The sequence below is a fragment of the Chiroxiphia lanceolata genome, chromosome 6 (genome assembly GCF_009829145.1).
Source record: "Chiroxiphia lanceolata isolate bChiLan1 chromosome 6, bChiLan1.pri, whole genome shotgun sequence".
Taxonomy (NCBI): domain Eukaryota; kingdom Metazoa; phylum Chordata; class Aves; order Passeriformes; family Pipridae; genus Chiroxiphia; species Chiroxiphia lanceolata.
In genome coordinates this window covers 4800006-4818668 of record NC_045642.1, presented here as the reverse complement: position 1 = coordinate 4818668, position 18663 = coordinate 4800006, and the positions used below count along the sequence as shown (strand labels likewise).

At 38.9% G+C, this 18663-nt stretch overlaps 1 protein-coding gene across 1 annotated transcript in view; it reads left to right on the top strand.

The window, feature by feature from the left end:
* The window catches only part of SHANK2 (SH3 and multiple ankyrin repeat domains 2), a 336358-nt gene that overhangs the window by 114229 nt on the left and 203466 nt on the right, over positions 1–18663 (top strand). Inside the window, 2 exon segments of the mRNA XM_032692371.1 lie at positions 11810–12120; positions 16595–16764. Coding sequence (XP_032548262.1) covers positions 11810–12120; positions 16595–16764 — 481 coding nt within the window.

Here is an 18663-nt window from a genome sequence, read left to right as displayed (position 1 = left end):
ATGTCGTGAACCAGGAGTAGGTATAGTATTGTGATATCGCTTTAATCGTTAATCCACCTCAAAGACTCTTCAGTGAGCAAGCCTTTCTTTCTCAATGGAATTAACCACTGAGAACATTACAAATGCTGCAAACACCTACATATTTGTACAGAGATAACCCCCCGTTACAGCAGATACTTCCTTTTTTTATCTTTTCTTAGTTATACCAGCATGATTCATTAACAATTATTTTTGAGATGAAGAAATCTGGGCTACTAATATAATTTAAAATGCTGTTACTTTAATGAATAAGTCAGCAGTGTTTTAGTTTCTATTTAACAGCAAGTGTTGATGCCAAGATTTTGCCCCCAAAAAGGCAGGAATGGAAAAATTCTGCTTAGAGACAAAGTTTGTAGCCTTTAAGCAGTGAGGTATATTTATTTTGTGGGCCTCTGGAGCGCCCGGGGAACGGTCAGGTTGTCCTGGAAAAACCACTCCACCTTCCCAGTGAAATGACAGGATTTTATACAATTTCTACGGGTGATTGCAACATATTTACATACAACATTTACATTAGAATAAGAGCAAAGGAGGAATTCTTGAAGATCACTTATACTAGAAAAGAGGGGAAAATAGTGTGCAAAGGATAATGTGGGTGCTATAATGGTGGGGTTCGCTGTTTACAATCATAGTTTTTTGCTTTCTCAAGCGCTGTGCAAGTCTATGGGATATGGATGTCTTACTGGCTTCTTCTACACTGACAACCCCCAGAAGTATCCTCTCCTTAAATTTTCTTCTCACTGCTTGCAGACTCACGGGCTTTAGGGAGGCTGCAGAGTCAAAAATTTTATTCTCCTGGTGATTAGTTTATTTTTTTGTTGGTAGTACCTCTGCCAGGATAAAAGTGGGCTCCTTTTGCTGCTCTACTCTAATGTTTAAAGAATGAAAGTGGTAATGCAAGTTTTTTTGTCATTAAGGACATCATAAAGTAGAGTGCATCTCTGGGAAGGCAGCCAGCAGAGTGAAAAGCTTTCACAGTTCTCTAGTTCCTTTCCAGCCCAGCTATGTCTCCTCAGTAAAATACTGTATTCTTTACTCAATGAAAATATTATCCTCAAAGTGCAATAAGGTGTTAAAAAATTATAGCAGTCATATTAGCAGCTTGATTGTTCCCGCCTCTCTTCACAATTAAACTTTGGCATATGAAGATTGGATGATTTTTTTCCCACTATTTGTAAGTGTTTATAGGTTGCAACCTCCTAGAAATCTGTCTCTTCAAAAAACTGTTTTCTTTTGTCCAAATCCTCCTCTCTCTCCCTATCCATTTGTCTTGGTTGCTAATTTTATGTAGCTTTGCCATGGCGGGGTATCTTCTAGAAATTATCTTTTATATGTCATTTATTTCCTCTTGGCTCTGGGAGGTGGGAAGATTATCCTTTGAGAGCTGGTGGTGGAAGCAGTGAAAGGCAGCTGTAGCCATGAGAAGAAGGGAAAATGAAATTGAAAAGTGGCAGTGAAGGACACCAAGATTTGAGAGTGGAAGATGAGGGAGGAGCTGGAGCTGAAGGAAGATGTTATGAATCTGTTTCTTTGCTGTTTTCTTATCATTCCTGCCTTGGCTAACTCACACTAATGGATTAATTTCAACAAATAAGTTTGCCCAATACTCCCCACCCTCCGAATACACTTGTCTATGTAAATTGTACTGGACTAACACTTGTGCCTCTGTCACAACATTTGACCACTTTGACCACTTACATATTTGGAAACTTCTACAAGAGTCCAATCTTTTTTTTCTTCCCCCATTTGAGAGCATTATACACTTTTCAGTTATGAAAATGGTGTTATTCTAAATAAAACTGACATGATCCACCAACACTTTTGGAAGCACAGATGCTTTGTCCCACTATTTACTAAAGAGGTTCACACTTAGATTAAAGCAGTGAAATCAGATCACTGAATAAAGCCTGGAACAACATAATGATTTAAGGAATTCATGGAGAGCTTCTGGGAGGAAGAAAGTTACACAAAGGCAAAATTTGATTGTTTTCTGTACAACACCAGAACACAGAAACACCGTGCAATCCAATACTGGTGCATTTGTTTTGCTAAGCATCTTGTGCGGTTTTGCTTACCTTTGTTCTCCTCTGCAACATCAGACTGCAACCCACAAACTCACACCACAACCCACAAATTCAAATACTGCATCTGGAGCCCATCAGTGTCAGACATCAGAAGAGGAGTCAGGCATCTTTGTTTGCAGGAGCCACCAGCCGTGAAATTCTCTGAATGACATGGGTTTTAATTTATCTTTTTCTTCAGCATAAACTGTGTGGGTTGGGATATGCACAGCCCCCTCATGCTAAGCGATATTTTTTCCCAACTCAGTGTATACATAATGCAAAGAATGACATTAATTTGTTATGTACTCAATGCTTCTGAGTGGTGCTGCATCAGGACAAGATTTTCCAGTGTATTATTAGAGGAGAAAATTTCTCCACCCTTTCACCAGCTTATTTAAAGAGCACAAGAATTTGTAATGGGATATAATTATATTTGATTCATATTTTCTACCCTATTGTTGGAGGTAAAAGAATGCAGCTTCAGGGGTTCACACTTGACTGCTTTCAGTCTGAGGTAAACAGATCTTTCTGTCCAGATACTGTAGAAGTTGTTAATCTCTTGCTTCAATGACACTTCTAAGTAGCTGGTTGCTGATAGTCTGCTGCTGTATAAAGATGAACCATTCTGGATGAGTTCTACTTACTGATGAAAACAGACCTGGAAATCAGCCCAGTTCATATTTAAAGAAATCAATTACAACAAGTAGTTTCATGTTTTATCAACTTCAAATCACACTGTTTCCTTTTTTGAAAGGTTTCTCAATAACTATTTACTTTTTAAAAGATTCTCCTTTTCCTTGTCTTCACAGCCAGCAGAGAAAACTCTTTATCTGTGTGCACAAATGTATGGAGGACAGACACAAATATTTACCCTACTTATTTGTATTATTCAGAGTAAGATTGGATGCCGTTTTCAACCCAAATATGCATAATAGAAATGAGGGGCTGTGAGTGCTCTGGGAGTATAAAATCTTGAGAAACCCTTGTCAGAGCTGGCCTTCCCATTTCAGGGAGAATGCTCTACAGGAACACATCTACGTAAAATACAGGGGTTTATTTGGCTAAGTTGCTGCTTTTACATCCATATATCTGTTAGAATCAAAGTGAGCCATCCATGTTTTATTCAGATAGGCTGCTTGCTTTGACATTGCTAATAGACTTGAGTCATGTTTTTAAATTCCCCTTCAGCTATTGTAGCTTCCTCTCGTTGCATTTGCTTTTCTCTTTCTCTCTTCAAGCTGCTACTTGCAAGACATCTCCCTCATTATTGGCCATTGTTTCCTCCCTCCTTCCAGCCTTTCACACAGAATTGGAGGGTTTCATTTTTCCACCTTTTAACCTTGTATTGTTCTACTTCTATCTGCACCCCTGACCCAAATTCCTCACACAAAGCAACCTCTCATCCTTGGGGACCGAGGTTTTATTTTGGCTCTCAGGTAAATTCTGATCTGTGTATCTGTATCGCTGCAGGTAGAGCTTCAGATATTTGCAGGTACTGCCACATTGAGCCTGACAATTTTTCTTTTTAAAAAGGGAAAACCCATGAGATTCAAGCTCTTTTGGATCATAATTTCTGCTCCTATTACCTTCTAACCTATCAAAGAGGTGTCAGACATTGGCTCTGACATGTAACAAGTTTTAAGCAATACCCAGTAATTTTTTAATGTAATCTGAGTAGAAGATTCTCTGTCTCTACTTGATGTTGTATAAGCATCTCAAAGTAAAGCCCTGAGGTGAACATGTCTCCCTTCTGCAGACACGTGCAGCTCTTTGAGTGTTTTTCTTGCATTACTGCTGTAATCTTAGTGAAGGCTAATTTATAATCATATGAGCACAGCAAGAAAGAAGGATTTTCATTTCCCATGATTTTAATTTCACTTATGTGTTGCATCTGTATATTCATCAACTTTTAAATTCCTTTGGAATGTACCTGCAAACACACCTTAGATACTTTGTTATTAAAATACTTGGGAACTGAGTGAGGTGTTTTCTGCAGAATTGGAGAGCTTGGCAGTGGCCGGTTTGCTCCATCACATAAAAATTTGCCTGTGGTTGAGCCATCCACACAGTTGTACCTGAGCTGAGAGCCTTCCCAACAACTTGTTGGGATGTTCTGGGAAGAAGTTCCTTGAAAGAGCAGCGTGACACTGGCCCTGGTCACAGGGAGTGAAGTCTGGGGACAGTGATGTAGCGGCAGTGCCCAGTGACGGAAGGGCTGTCTGGTACATGGCTATGGAACTCACACTGCTATTTTTTGTTTTTCCTTCTAATTGATAGCTCCTACCATCTGTTCCCGAGTCATCCCTCTGCTATCCTTTCCTACACACAGTCTTCTGCCCCCATTCTACCCTTCAAACTCAGTCTGCCTGCCTGAAGGCTGCTGGTTGATACCACTGGTAGCTGGGTGCTGAGAAGTTACTAACAGTGGCAACAGAGATACCACTGAAGTTAGGGCAGCTAAGGCTCCTCCAGCATCATTTCAGTGGGCTCAGATGCTTCTCTCTGGTTTAACTGCAGGTCCCTGAGAAAACTCCCCAGATTTTTTTGCAGCAAAATAAAAAACCCAAACTCTTTGCTTTATAAAATAGATTTAATTTTTTCACTGAAGTGGATTCCTGAATCTGGTTTCCCAACCACCTTGCGGCTTTCTGAAATAAGTAAATAATCTAGAAGCACTGTAGCAACCTAGTTTGAGTTCCCCCCTTTCCCTACACAAAGAGCCTTTATGTACTTAACTGTCTATATATGAATCTCTCTTTTCTTGCCTAACTCTTCATTTGGTGGCTTAGCATATGGGAAGCCTATTTTGTAGTGGAGAGAAATGCATTTATACATGCTAAGAACTGTATTTTTAACAGAAACCTAGATGTTAAAGGGATTTTTTCTGGCAAGAACTCCAAAATTGACAAAATCAAACAAGAATAAAATCAGGGCAGTCATAGCTGTGTTCTGCCATTATCTGAGGAGCCTTGGCCCTTAGAGGTGTTGGTGGGATGATTAAATAAGAGCTTTGGTCATAATTTTGTGCTTTTTTAAAGGCATCCAAGTGCCCAAAAATAGATCCTCAAGAGTATGTAAGTCACTGATTTTCCACAGATTTCTAATGGGGGCTGTGGACTCAAACGCCTATAAAAATTGGGAGACTGTTGCTACAAATATAAAAAAAATGCTCATCAAAATTAACTTAGGAGCCCAATTTCTGTTTAAGGTAGCTTTTTCCTCTTAGACACATCCCCATGCAGAGCTCCCACACATTTTCCTGAGCACCTCCCAAAGGAGTAGGGAAATGAGAGTTTACTTCACCTCTGTTTAGAAAGATCTTTGTGATTTTTAGGTTAAGAATGTTTATAGCTCATGGGTTATATTGGGGTTTTTGTACTACTATAATCAAATTATTAGTTTTTTGTGCTGAGGCAGCAATACCAAGACTACAGTTATGAGGCAGAAAATCTTTCAAGAAAAAGTGGAAACTGCTGGAATATTTTCTTTTTAAATTTCCCAACACCATAGAATTCAAGACTTTAGTTAAAATAAACAAGTCCTAATAAGCTATTAGTGAAAATGAGGAAAAACTCAAAAACTGCAGCTGCAACTATTCGCTGACTTCCTTGATTGTCATATTTTCCCATTGTACAATAGTGGTTATTGCAGGAGGCTCTACTATATAGGAAGAAATTATATTTCCTGAATTGGGGAAAAGACAAACAGTTAAATGGAATAAAATGATCAGTCATCAGCTGATACATCTGCTGGTGTAGGTCGGAAAGAATTGCCACAATTTCCATGAAACTCAATAATTTCAAGTGGCTTTCGTATTTTTTTATGTTTTTCTAACACTGATTAGAAACTTTTAGATGATGAAATGTTATGGCTCTGGCAAGAATCTAATAAAAATCCCCCTTGGGATTGGTTTTGATTGACTACAATTGCCTGTCTGTTTTTGTTTTACTGTATATGAACAGACATGAATGAGCACAATTGGGTTAACCCTGTCCTTGCTCTACTGCTGGGATTAAAGACTTCAAGCCACTGACACTCCCAAAAAGGAAATTAGGATTCCATTAATACTCATAGTTCCTTTGTCATTTGTGGCTCCAAATATAATTTAGGGGGATTGGAAGAAGATATTTGAAACTGTAAAGCACAAATGCTTGTAATTCAAATTAGTGGCGCAGTTCTGGTGTAGCAGTTCTTGTTCTGGAAATTATATTGGTTCTTCTGGGGAGCTAATTAATCCACATATTTATAAGTTAATGAATAAAAGTTCAAAGTTATTCTTTAGAAAGCTTTGCATTATTAAAAGTTAAGAAGAAGATTCTTCCTGTCAAATAAAGATGTTTGATGCTGTGTCCAACATTTCCCTTGGTAAGATTTTTACCTGCTAAGGATAGTTGCTTTTAAAAAGAAATTGAATCAAAACATAAAATTGTATTAGAGAAGCGTTATTTTCTTTATAAATTAGACACTGGAATGTTAAATTAAGTTTAAACTATTCAATTAATTTATGCTTATTAGTTCTTTTTGCTGTTATGTTAACTATGAGATCATTATGCATAAAGACATTAAATTCATTTAAGTAATTTATTTTCTGTCTTGAAGCAGTTTTCTCATAAGAAACTCCCTTAATTTTCAAAATAGATGCATTAGTGATCATCAGAGAACCCTGAAATGGAATAAATATTTATTAACTGTTACATAGGTTATGTTATTTATGGCCATTTTTTAATGTAGGTTACTGGTTTTTTTAGACAGTGAATTTCGTGTTCTTTGATATCCTTGTATCTTAGATTTAACTAGATACGCTTAACATTTTTGTGACTTTTAGCACCTCCCCCTGCTTCTTATCTGCCTTTCTCAGTTATTTACACTTCCTCTGGAAGCATGCTTGCACTGCCTGGCACAGCTATAAATCAATTTTTTTTAGAATTAGTACTTTACAAACTTCACTGGTTACACCTTGTGTTTTCTGGCATCTGCAGAAATTTAGCACTGAATTTAGCAAAAGAGCTTGATCAGGTTTTTTTTCATTTTTATTTTTATCCTGTGCAAAAAAAATTCTCTTTTATTCCAGTGCAACGGAAGGGGAAGGGGAAATAATTGTGCTTGTATCTCTGTTTGAGACTGGAATATAGGCCATGGGAAGATATTCTGTGTAGTGATAGGTTTGTCTCCCTTCTTAATGGAGTCATTGTGTGAAGATTAGTGTGACTTGTACTTTTCCTCAAATTGCTTCTTTGGAACATTGCAGTGAGCAAGGAAGTAAATAAAGAGGGAAAAGGGAATAAAGAGGGGAAAGGGCATAAATAGGTGAAATGAAATAAAGAGGGGAGAGGAGATAAAGAGGGGAAGGGAAATAAAGAGGGGAGGGAAATAAAGAGGGGAAAGGAAATGAATAGGGAAAGGAGATAAATAGGAGAAAGGAGATAAAGGGGGGAAAGGAAAGAAAGAGGGAAAGGAAATGAATAGGGGAAGGAAATAAAGAGAGGAAAGGAGATAAAGAGGGGAAGGGAATAAAAAGGGGAAAGGAAATAAAGAGAGGAGAGGAAATAAAGAGGGGAAAAGAAAAAAAGAGGGGAAAGAAAATAAAGAAGGGAAATTGTATAGCAGAAAGGAAATAGATAGCAAAAAGGAAATAGATAGTAAAAAGTGAGTAAACAGCAACAAGAAAATAAACAGCAGCAAGCAAGTAAACAGTAAAATCCTCTGTGCACCGAGAGTCAGCTGTCCAAATCTCGAGCTAAACGCCTGTCCTCAGCAGCTCCCGCTGTCCAGGCTTCCCTGTTCCCAGTTGCAGCTGCAGAATTGCCTTTTCCCACCTTGGCAAATCCACGTTTGCCTCCCCGGGCTCTCTCCGGCCGCCCGCACCTCCCTCATCCCGCGCTGGCTCCGCACACTCCAGGCTGCGAGCGGAGCGGGAGCATCGTCTGCGAGGCTGTGGCGGCGGCAGGTTCACATGACTAATGCTGGGAAAGATAGCAGGAGCTTCTTTTTTTTTTTTCTTTTCCTTTTTTTTTTTTTTTTTTTTGAGGAGCTCCAGTCTGTGCACAGTTGGCTCCCAGCTGACAGACAGAATGTGGGGTGGGCTTTGTCACCAGAACGCTGGGTACTGCATGCCCAGCTATGCTCACAATTCCACGGTGCCCAGAAACCTGCTGCTTATGTCAGGGTGCAGCCAGCCTGAACACATAGAAATTGGGTAGCTTGAATAATTTTTATTTTTATTATTATTTTTTGGTTGGTTTTTTTTTTTTGCCTCTTTCTTCCCAGCAAAGGTTATGTAATGAGGGGATTGCTGCTAAAGTAAAAAGGGAAAATGAAGTCTTTGTTAAATGCCTTCACAAAGAAAGAAGGTAAGCAATGAAAGCAGAACACTGTGATGTTTCAGACCGGTGTTTTCTTGTGTACATTGAATATGATGGGTTTAGTGACTATAATTAATCAATTCCTGCAATTTCTTTTTCAAAATTATTTGATGTCAGATGGTCCATTAAGGCAAGTGGTTATTAAAGCTGGATGTGACTTTGTTCCTTTTAGGATTTTCTCTGAAGAATCAAGTAGTTATAGAAATGTTTTTGTTCCCTAAGAAATGCATTTGGAGACACGTTAAGGATTTTCCAGGGTGAATTTTGTCAGTAAATGGTGCTGAATTGCCCCTTCAGATGTATGAAGTGCTAGGAATAGAACTGGGAGAGCTGGAGGAAGGATTATATGGTACTTTCAAGTATGCTTTTAGGGATGATAAATTTAAACTTTAGGAGCATATAATTAGTTCAGGTATTTTCATGTCATTTTATATCAACTGTTTTTCCCAGACAAGTTTTGCAACAGTTAGACTTACAGTTCTGAATGTGGGGAAATATTAGGGAAAATCACTGTCCAACTGGGGTTAAAACATGGACATTTGCATTTCATCATATTGTGTTGTAGTTATTTTAATTTTATTATTGTGAAATTAATATAAATAATGCCGATAAGAAGAAGCTAAAAAAATATCCACCCACTTACAGTTTGCAGATTGCTGGGGAAAAGAAACAGTTGGGTGGAATATTAATCACTTCAGGCTCCGAAATGCTTATTTTTAACTCTTTCTATAAAAGATTTGTGTTAGACAAGTGTCAATTGGTGTAATTAGTTGTCCCCTTTCCTGATTATTTTCTATAGTAAAGGCTAATTTTGCTTGTAGTTCCCTCCTTAAGAATAGAGCATTAATAGCAAAGCAAAAGCTAAACTCTTAAATGAACATGTAAAATCCTTCTAAGGTACATAAGGGAAAAAGAAGACAAGGGTACCTGGAGAGTGGTTTCTCAGCTCTGTTGGTATAAACGTGCTTAGCAGCTCTCTGTCCCTCTTGTCACCCTGGCCCTCATGCTCCGTCCCCTCCCACCAAGAGATATCCCACCAACCTCTCCAGAGTCCCAGTAAACATCTCCAAAACATTGGCAAAATTTAGTTTTATCTATCTGTGGTTGGAAGGCTGGGCAGGCTGCTTGGAGTGGCGCCTGTTTAGGTTCATGGAAAATTAGAATCTAAGGTTCAGACTCAATTTTTCTGAATCCAAGGCAAACTTTGGCAACCCTGAGACAGCAGGATTAGACCTTTAGGTGGCAAATGTGCCAAACATTCCCTATATTCAGTTTTGTGTGCTTCCTCCTTGACTGGATTCTGCTCTATTGTACCTGGGAAGGATCCTTATCTTCAATGAAGTAATTTCTAGAGTCAGATTCCAAGTGTCAAAAATATAGGAGTGCAGAAATGTCACATTTCTGTCCCCTACATCAACCTAAGGATCTGCATATGCCAATTTGGGAACTAAATGCTTAGAGTTTTCTTTAAGTTGGCAATAACCAGGGCTTTTACTGTGACATCTAAAGCACCCAGATGCTCTCAGTGACATACTCAGCTGCTTTGAAACCTTAAAAAAATATGAAATATGAAACACTTGAAATGCCATGAAAATTATACAGAGTTTCTGCCACTTTCCAGCATAAATATTGTATTTCTCTGCTTTATCCCCTTTAACAGCTTTTAAAGAATGCTTCCCTCATTTCAACCTTGTCTCAAAGGAAATATGGAATTTAAGCCCTTTCTCTCTGCTCACACTGTTCTCTTGTTTGGTTGTTCTGATGTTGTTGAGTTGTTAGTAAAAAGAAAGTTTCATCTCATTAGAAATACAAAGGATGCTGTTTTAAAATATTCAGAATTGTAGCTAATCATAAACTGATTCTGGTGAAAATTATATAAACCATTCTCCTTGCAATTCCATCTCTATTTTATGCTCTGAGTACGCTCTCAGTTTTGCTCTGAAACCTTAAAATTTGCTTTGTTCTCTCAATTAAAGGCTCTATTTCAAGACAGAACAGATTGATTCCTATGTATATTCATATTTATGTGAATTTATTTACTTGCACAGTATGACAGACATTCTTATTCTGTTTTTTCTGTGGTTTTGAAGGATATTGAATGAGTAGACATTTCTGGCACTTCATAAATGGCACTTACTGGCACTTTAGACATGTAGGATGATATTTTATGGGGCTTCTTTACCAATTTAAATATGAATTTTTTTGAGAATTACAGCAGCTCAATGAAGTCCTCAGAATAATGCCTGGCTACCTTTTGTTAGTTTTGCTATTGTGACTTTTCAGATGTAAATCTGTGCACTCTGGCTCAACTCCTGTGACCCCACAAGCTCCACTGAAATAAATTAATGAGGGTGGTCGCAACAGTGGGAAGCAAGTCAAGAACGAGTTTTTGTGGTCAAATTCTCTATTACCTTTTGATAGGACAGGAAATATCACATCTAGTGATGTCTGAGTGAAATGAGGAAATTTGCCTTTTAAGTTGCACTTGGAACAAACTACTACAGGGAGAAAAGGTGATCTGTAAAGCATTATCTGCTTGTGCAAATGTACCAGGAGCGCTGATGAGGGGATGGACCCTCTACTCTGTGTCAGATTTTTACTGCCCTTGCCTTGTTTGCTGTTGTGACTATTTCATTAATAAGTATTTTGCAGCCTTTGGATACAGTCATGTTCCCTTTGGGACACGGCACGTGACAGTGAGTGTATTCCCCTTGGGTAATATGTTCTATATACAATAGTAATTGATGTGGTAGAAGTGCCTAGATTAGAAATAGGGGAATACCTGGGGATTACAGCAGTGTAATAGAGTTCTGCCAGGAGAAGAAGCCATGTCCTCAATTTTTAACCTGGAAGATGGGGATAAGGTGATTATTAACACTACAGATTTCAGGTTAGGCCTGAACTTGTGAGGAACCAGTTTGGGTACCAGCTGGGGGAAGGAAAGTGCAAATTCATGACTCAGAAATTCTACTGGTCAGCCCTGTTCTGTGCCTTCCTAATAGAACGTGACAATACAGCATGAAAATGAAATTTCTGAACGTCCAACTTGGCAATAATGAGGTGAATCCCATTTCCTAGACCATAGTTCAGGCTATTCAGCTCACTCCTGACACTGGTGTTGCTCAACTATTCATCCAAGCCAGTAAACAGGTTCATGTTGCTCTGTTGTTTTCAATTTTACTGATGTTTTGAGGATAATGAGTTCGATCAGCTCTGCTGGCAAGGTAGAGTTTCTGTCTCTGCAGAAGAAACAATGCCATATGTTGCTGAATTATATTATGTGGTGGTAAACACATATGAGTGGTGAAATCATCTGAGATTACCCTGAATGCCTTTCTTCACACAGTGCCCTTTAGGGAGGCTCCCACCTATTCCAACAGAAGGCGGAGACCTCCGAACACCTTAGCAGCCCCTCGGATCTTGCTCCGCTCCAACAGCGACAACAACCTGAACATCAACAACCTCCCTGAGTGGTCAGCATCATCCTCTGCCTCTTCACACCGCAGCCTTTCACCTCATCTGCTTCAACAGATGCAGAATAATCCCAATGGAACTGTAAAAACCGTGGGGAGTTACACTCCGTCCTCCCGGAGCCGGTCACCATCCCTGAACAGGCTGGGAGACGATGCCAAGCGGCAGCAGCACAGGCACATCAGGTGACTTTTTGACTACTTGAGATATTCCTAAAGTCATTGTGTTGCATTGCCACACGTTTTATGTTATTTATATGCCCACTTTGCACTCTATATAGTGTATAGGTATTAAATCTCAGCGCAGTGGACCACGTCCAAGTATGAATATTTTAATTGGAAGCACCAGTCAAAGCCAGCTGTTTCCTCACAGGGCTCCAGCAGCCAGGCAGGCTTTACAGTTCAGCAGAGCTCAGCAGTGACTTAACGCAGGGTTTGCACCTCCAAATCAGTGTGCTAAGCTCTCAAGATCTCTTAATAGTTGAAATAAGGATTGGATTTAACAGCAAAGTAAAATGTTTCTGAGATATTGGTCATGCCTGGAATTTGTACTGGAGCTGCTCATGGGTGATGGAACAGAGGATGTTTAAGTTCTCTCTTGTGTAGATGTGTGCTGAACCAAGGAGTAAAATAGAGGGAATAACTGGAGGCTGGCCTAGAGCAAAGGGGGCTTCTTGAGATAGTGGTGATAGATGTCATGGACTTCTTTCATGATTATCTGTGCTGAAGGGTTTTGCATTACCTATGGCTTTGCTGCTCTTCCTTTCCTCTTGAATTACAAATGTGATTTAGCAGGCACTCTACACAAATATCCTGCAGCCACGTCCCACTGGAGAGCAAATCCCGACTAATTAGAGTCATGTGTTTTGTAAGTAATATAATAAAACCAAGGACTGAGTCTGAGTTTTGATCTCAAATGGGAGCTGTAGCTTTGAGAAGCCACTGCCCTCATTGTGAGGAGGCAATTACAGCTTCACTTCGACTCAGGAACTCCATCTGCAAAGTGTGCAAGAGATGGGGCTGCACCAGGATGAGGGATCCTGGTGCAGAGCTGCCACAGTGAAGGTATTAGAACTGAGCACTGAGGGAGAGTTGGAGCGTACATGTTTTGACCAAACACATTTAACTCACCAGTCATTTAAAATATCAGGCTTTGTCTGTCTTGTTTCCTAATATTAAAAAGAAATCCACTGTTCAGAGTAGAAAAGGACTCAAGCATTGTCAAGAAATGCAGCTGTTGGTTTCCCTTTGTCATTTGTAGGTGTAATGGATCTTCACTGGAGTTTTCAAGTCAGTAAAACAAAATGTCAGGTAGTTCACACTGTCTCTATTACCTTGCACATTGTTCTTCTCTCCTTGGCCATAGGCATTCAAACTGTCAAGGACTATTTGTGATAGTAACAATGCTGCTGGAGAGGGGAGATAATGGTGCATTGTAAAACAAAGTTGTCTGAAGTGGAAGAAAGACTGAAATGAAATGGAAGGAACGGGATATGAATTTCTTATGCCAGTGTTTTCATGCAGCAAACTCATCTTTCTTGTATGTTACAATAGTGGCTAAAGCTCATTTGTGTGCAATTTGGGTGCAATTTGGATGGTGTTTCCTCACAGAGCCCAATATCAGCTAAAAACCAGTTTGTAATGAGAATTCAACTGGGTGAGGTGGCAGCCATGAGGTGCTTTTCAGAGAACGAGCTTTTGTATTCCACTGGATTATACTGATGCCACCAGAGTGGGAGGTTTTACCTAGGAATCAATGATTATTTCAGATGGAAGGGATAAAAAGAGACTTTTCATCTATATTCCTGGGATGACACACTTCAAATTCTAGAAATATAGTCAATCCTTTGAGGTGGGGAGTAACAATTAGAAATTTTTTTTGACTGAATAAACATTTTTTTGCTTTGATTTTATTCATCCGCTTTCCTTTTCCCTTCCTGAAAACAAGCACAAATGCTGGTGGAAACCAATTTAATACCTGAGAGTTTGTGGAAATAAAATTTTGATCTTCCTCCTAGTGCATCAGTATCACAACTACAGTTTCGATGTGCCATCAAGACTTGTTTCAGAGGAGTCCAGAGTATGTGCAAGTACTGAGAGGAGAGCTGGAGACTCTCTAAATTTAACAACAACTAAAAGGATTTTATATATAATTTTTCCTACATATAATGCCTTTTCTTGCCACAGGCCTGTTTTGCAGTCATGAATGGCACCTTGCGTGACTTTCCTCACAGATTTTGTTTAACTGCATGACCACCTACTTACAGTCAGCTAAATGTGGGAATTGTTGCTGTCTCTGCTTATTATTTGCAAATAATAACGTTCACCATAAACCTGTTGCTCCCATGAGATGAAAAAGCCCTTTTTGACATAGCAGTAGGTTGGGTTGTGGAGCAGGAGCAGCCAGAAGGGGCAGAGTAATGGAGAAGGTCAGAGTTTGACAAAGGGTTAATGAGGTTTTTGGGGTTTGTGCTGTGGAAAGCGATGCTGGAAGGGGTTCATGTGATCTTTGCAGCCTGTGTGGCTCAGGTGTTTCATCTTCTCAAGTGAAAAGAGAAGAGATTTACATTAGATATCAGGAAGAAATTCTTCCCTGAGAGGTTGGTGAGGCCCTGGCACAGGTTTCCTGGAGAAGCTGTGGCTGCCCCATCCCTGGAAGTGTCCAAGGCCGGGTTGGACGAGGCTTGGAGTAACCTGATCTAGTGGATGGTGTCCCTGCCCATGGCAAGGGGCTTGCAATGACCTTTAAGGTCCTTCCAACACAAACTGTTCTATGATTCTCATAAGGCTGTTGCTTTTCATAGCAAACTGATTGTGTAGTGGGATGGGGAGGCAAAGGAATGAATACCCTTCCTGTGGAACATGTCCCACAGTGATTATGAAGGGAGGTTCCAAGACAGTCTCAACTAGAGATGAGCTGTCAAGGATGGCCACCTTCTTCTGGGAGAGAGGGGAACATGTCCACACATCTTCTGAAATCTCTGCATCCTTCTCCTGCTCTTCCTGGCATGGGATTTGCTGGGCTTGGAACCCCAGCTGGTGAAAAGAAGGGAGAGGAAAGATTTCCATTAGTGGGCCTGTTGCATGAGAAGTTATGCATTCATTGTGTGGGTTAAATGTGTCATTTCCCTTTTCTCCTTCAGTAAGAGAGAAAATGAATGTATCTTCTGTGATAGCAGTTAAAGTAGATGCAGGGAGAAAACATTGTGAATAACTGCTACCAGACGAGGCAGAAACACAGCTTGATGCAAGTGGAAATCGGATGTGTAGCAACAGTTTATAGATCTGGATATTTTTATGGTGATGACTGTTCCTTCACTTACAAGGAAAAAGAAACAGAGCAAAGAACTGAAAACCAAACGACATCTTTCCCAGTCTTTCTTTAAACGACTGTGAGAGTTGGCTGAGGTTTCTGATGCAAAATCCTTCTTAGATATGCAACCAAAACTAACTTTTAAACTCCTAAGTATCATTATTAGCACCCCTTCACAGTAATGGAAGAACAGAACTAGATGAAAAGGGCATCCTATTCCAAATGGTGAAGAAGTTACAGCAGGAAAATGGAAGTGTTCCTGATACGAAAGATGTGTTTGGGTTCTTCTGTACTCACCGACTTATTGACTACTATTTTCGTAGGAAATTGGTTAAAAAAACCAAAAAGGGTGAAAACCCAGCAAACTCTAGCCCTTTTATTTCATTTTACTTGAAGCAGTTTGAGATATTTTCTTACAAGAAAGGAAGCAGAGTGTTAAAATGCTAAATCACCATTAAATGAGCCTTCTTCCTTTGGTATACTATTTTTTTCCTTCAAATCTTTATTAACATTCTCCTTTCTCATGAATATTTTCTGGTTTTGGACTTTCTGTGTAAGACCTCAAGTTTTAATGTTGGATTTTTTTAAGTTGAATAGCAATGTACTACAAATTTGTTATGTTATCTCCTAGAGGTTTCCCACTATCTTTAATATTTGCCTCTTTTTGTATATTTTTCACAGTTCATTTGTTTTTCTAGAGGTTTGATAATGATCTTATACATTTTTCACTACCTTTCAATAATTTCTTCTTTATATACCATAAGTGTGTTAGTTGATGAGCTGTGGCTTGTTCTGAAGTCATTGAGTGAGTTAGTGTTTGCCATCAAGAAAAAGTGATATTTTGAATATTTGTGAAGGTCTAAATTTAGCTCCAGGCTTTGGAGTGATGAAGTAACTTGATTATTCAATCCATTTAGTTAATAATTCAGTTGTCTCACTTGTTCACTCAAAGATATCCATTCCCAACAATAATTGTAAATACTGAGGTTTTCAAGTCATTCTGACAATTGGAGGTTCTGGTAATGTATGCTTTGCATATAAATTTTAAATTTCATTAGGCTCTATGAATGTGCAAGTTTAATTTGCAGAAAAACTAAAAACTTTAATGTTGTGTATTTTCTGTTCCAGGACATTATGGTCAGGTGGATATTGATAATGTTTCATATTGAAAGATTGCAACCATTAAAAGCTTCTGTTTGGCATGAAAACCATGTATTTTTTCTGCAGAGTTAGATGTCTCACTGGAAGACAATTAATTTGCTTAATTTAATCCTGCTAATGTGATGGTAAATGATTAACTTTCCCATTTTAAATAAGCTGTTAATGATGTTTAATTTCAATTTCCAGTGCTGTTTACAGTCCTAGTGCCAACAAGGATACACTGTCTGCCTTGGATTATCAGGGTCCCAAACGGAAGCTTTACAGTGCTGTTCCTGGAAGACTTTTCATTGTAGTAAAGCCATATCAACCTCAAGGAGAAGGGGAAATTCACCTGCACAAAGGAGACAGAGTCAAAGGTGAGTACCTAGTTAATTTTGAATATGCATTTTTCTTCTACTAGATGGAAATTTTATAACAAAATTCTATTTTGGGGGGAAATAACCTGTTCAGTAGAAGTGCTTTTATGCATTTGTTTCTTTACAGGGTATTTTGCTCCTAGCTGTGTTTTAGAACCAATGCATATTTAGCCACCATTTTAACTTCAAAGTCCTCCTAAAAATCAGAAGTTTGTACAGTAATAGCAGCATTGTCTCTTACCCAGAGCACGTAATATACTTCTGTAGTCATTACAGAACGACCACTCCAGGGCTTTGAAAGGCTGTAAACATGTTAACTCTCTAAACAGATAAGGAAGGAAACAGGGATAAGAGCAGCTCTCTTTTAAGCCCTTTCCTCATGGAACAATTTATTGGCTAAGTAGAAAATGTCTCCTCATGAGACTCAGTATAAGTAGGTAGGTAGAATCTACTGTAAACATCTTGTGGAGGAAGCGTGGTGGTGCCTCTTTAATTTCTGTCCACTGGGGCTCTTCCCCAGCTAAGACTGTACTTACATCAAGGCCAAACTTTGTGTTATTATTTTGAAGGCAGTAAGTACATCCACATACAGATGAGAAAGTGGGTGATGTGGTGTACAGGACTCACCTTCCTGAGGGTGAGGTGTGACGCAGCTTCAGCTCTGATTTTGCACGTCCAGGTAAAACTAGTCATGGAATAAAAAAGACTTTTTCAAACCATACAAATCAAACAACAGTTATGGAAATCAAACAAAAGGGAATAAATTCAGTGTCCTAAATAAAAGTGTTAAGATCCTGCAAATTTTTTTGCAATGGAAACTACTTATCTCACAAAGGAAAACTTCAAATACCTCCTCCCTTGAGCCTGCAAAGAGTAGTTGGAAAAAAAATAGGGAGCCATTAGAAGGTATTTTTGCATTTTTATTTTTGGATGTACTGATTCTGAAGCGTTTGTGGGTTTAATAATTTTTGTTAACTCAGAAGGTATAGGACAGAACTCTGAAGAACACTGCACTTGAAGGTAATACATGTGCAAGATTCATTTTATTTGCAAGAATGAAGGAGGAAGGTTAAACTTAGGAGGGTCTGTAGGGCTGAAAAGATAATTTTGCTGTTCTCAAGGTTGTTCCCTGATCAAGTAGGAAGTAGTGATTATAATTTCCCAATCAATGGAAGTTATCTAGGCTAGAGTCAAGTAGAAGGTAAACTCTGAGGTTGTGGAATTGCTTGGGAATGCCAAATATCAAATTTGACAGCTTTGAATGTTTGGGAACCAGCTTTGCAGGTATACAGCGTGTGAGAATAAATGCAAGACAATTAATGCAGAATAACTTCCTAAAAGCCTTCAGGTGTCAAAGGAATGGATATGATCTAGAGAGAGGTAAAGTTACATTATGAGTAAGTGTCATGCAATTAAAGCAAATTAAAAGCAAATGTGATGTTTTCACACCTCTACAAAAGAACATTGGCTTTTGGGTTAAAATGGGAAGGTCTGGGGTCTTCTGTGTAGAGTTTGGAGTTCTCACTGGAATGTGAAGGAACAAGGCAGTTGAGAAAGATGCTTGTTGGGCAGTCACATGAAAATGAAAAAAATTATTAAAAAAAAAAGAGAGACTTAAGCACACCCCAGAGCTCTTTGCTTATTTATAATCTCTGGAATTTGATTATAGCAGGAAAAATTACCAGTACCTATAAAGGATGAAATTTTGGGGGCCATGAGTGGTAGTAAATAACTTTCTGAGTGTGTCTATAGGGATCTAGGAAGAGTAAAAAAACAAAGAATGAGTGCTGTTGAGCACCATCATCTATTCTTTGGGGGATCTTGTACACAGAGCTGTTCTTGTTGGATTTAATTATGTAGGAATATTTTTGTTCTGTAGAGGATGTAAGATCAACATAG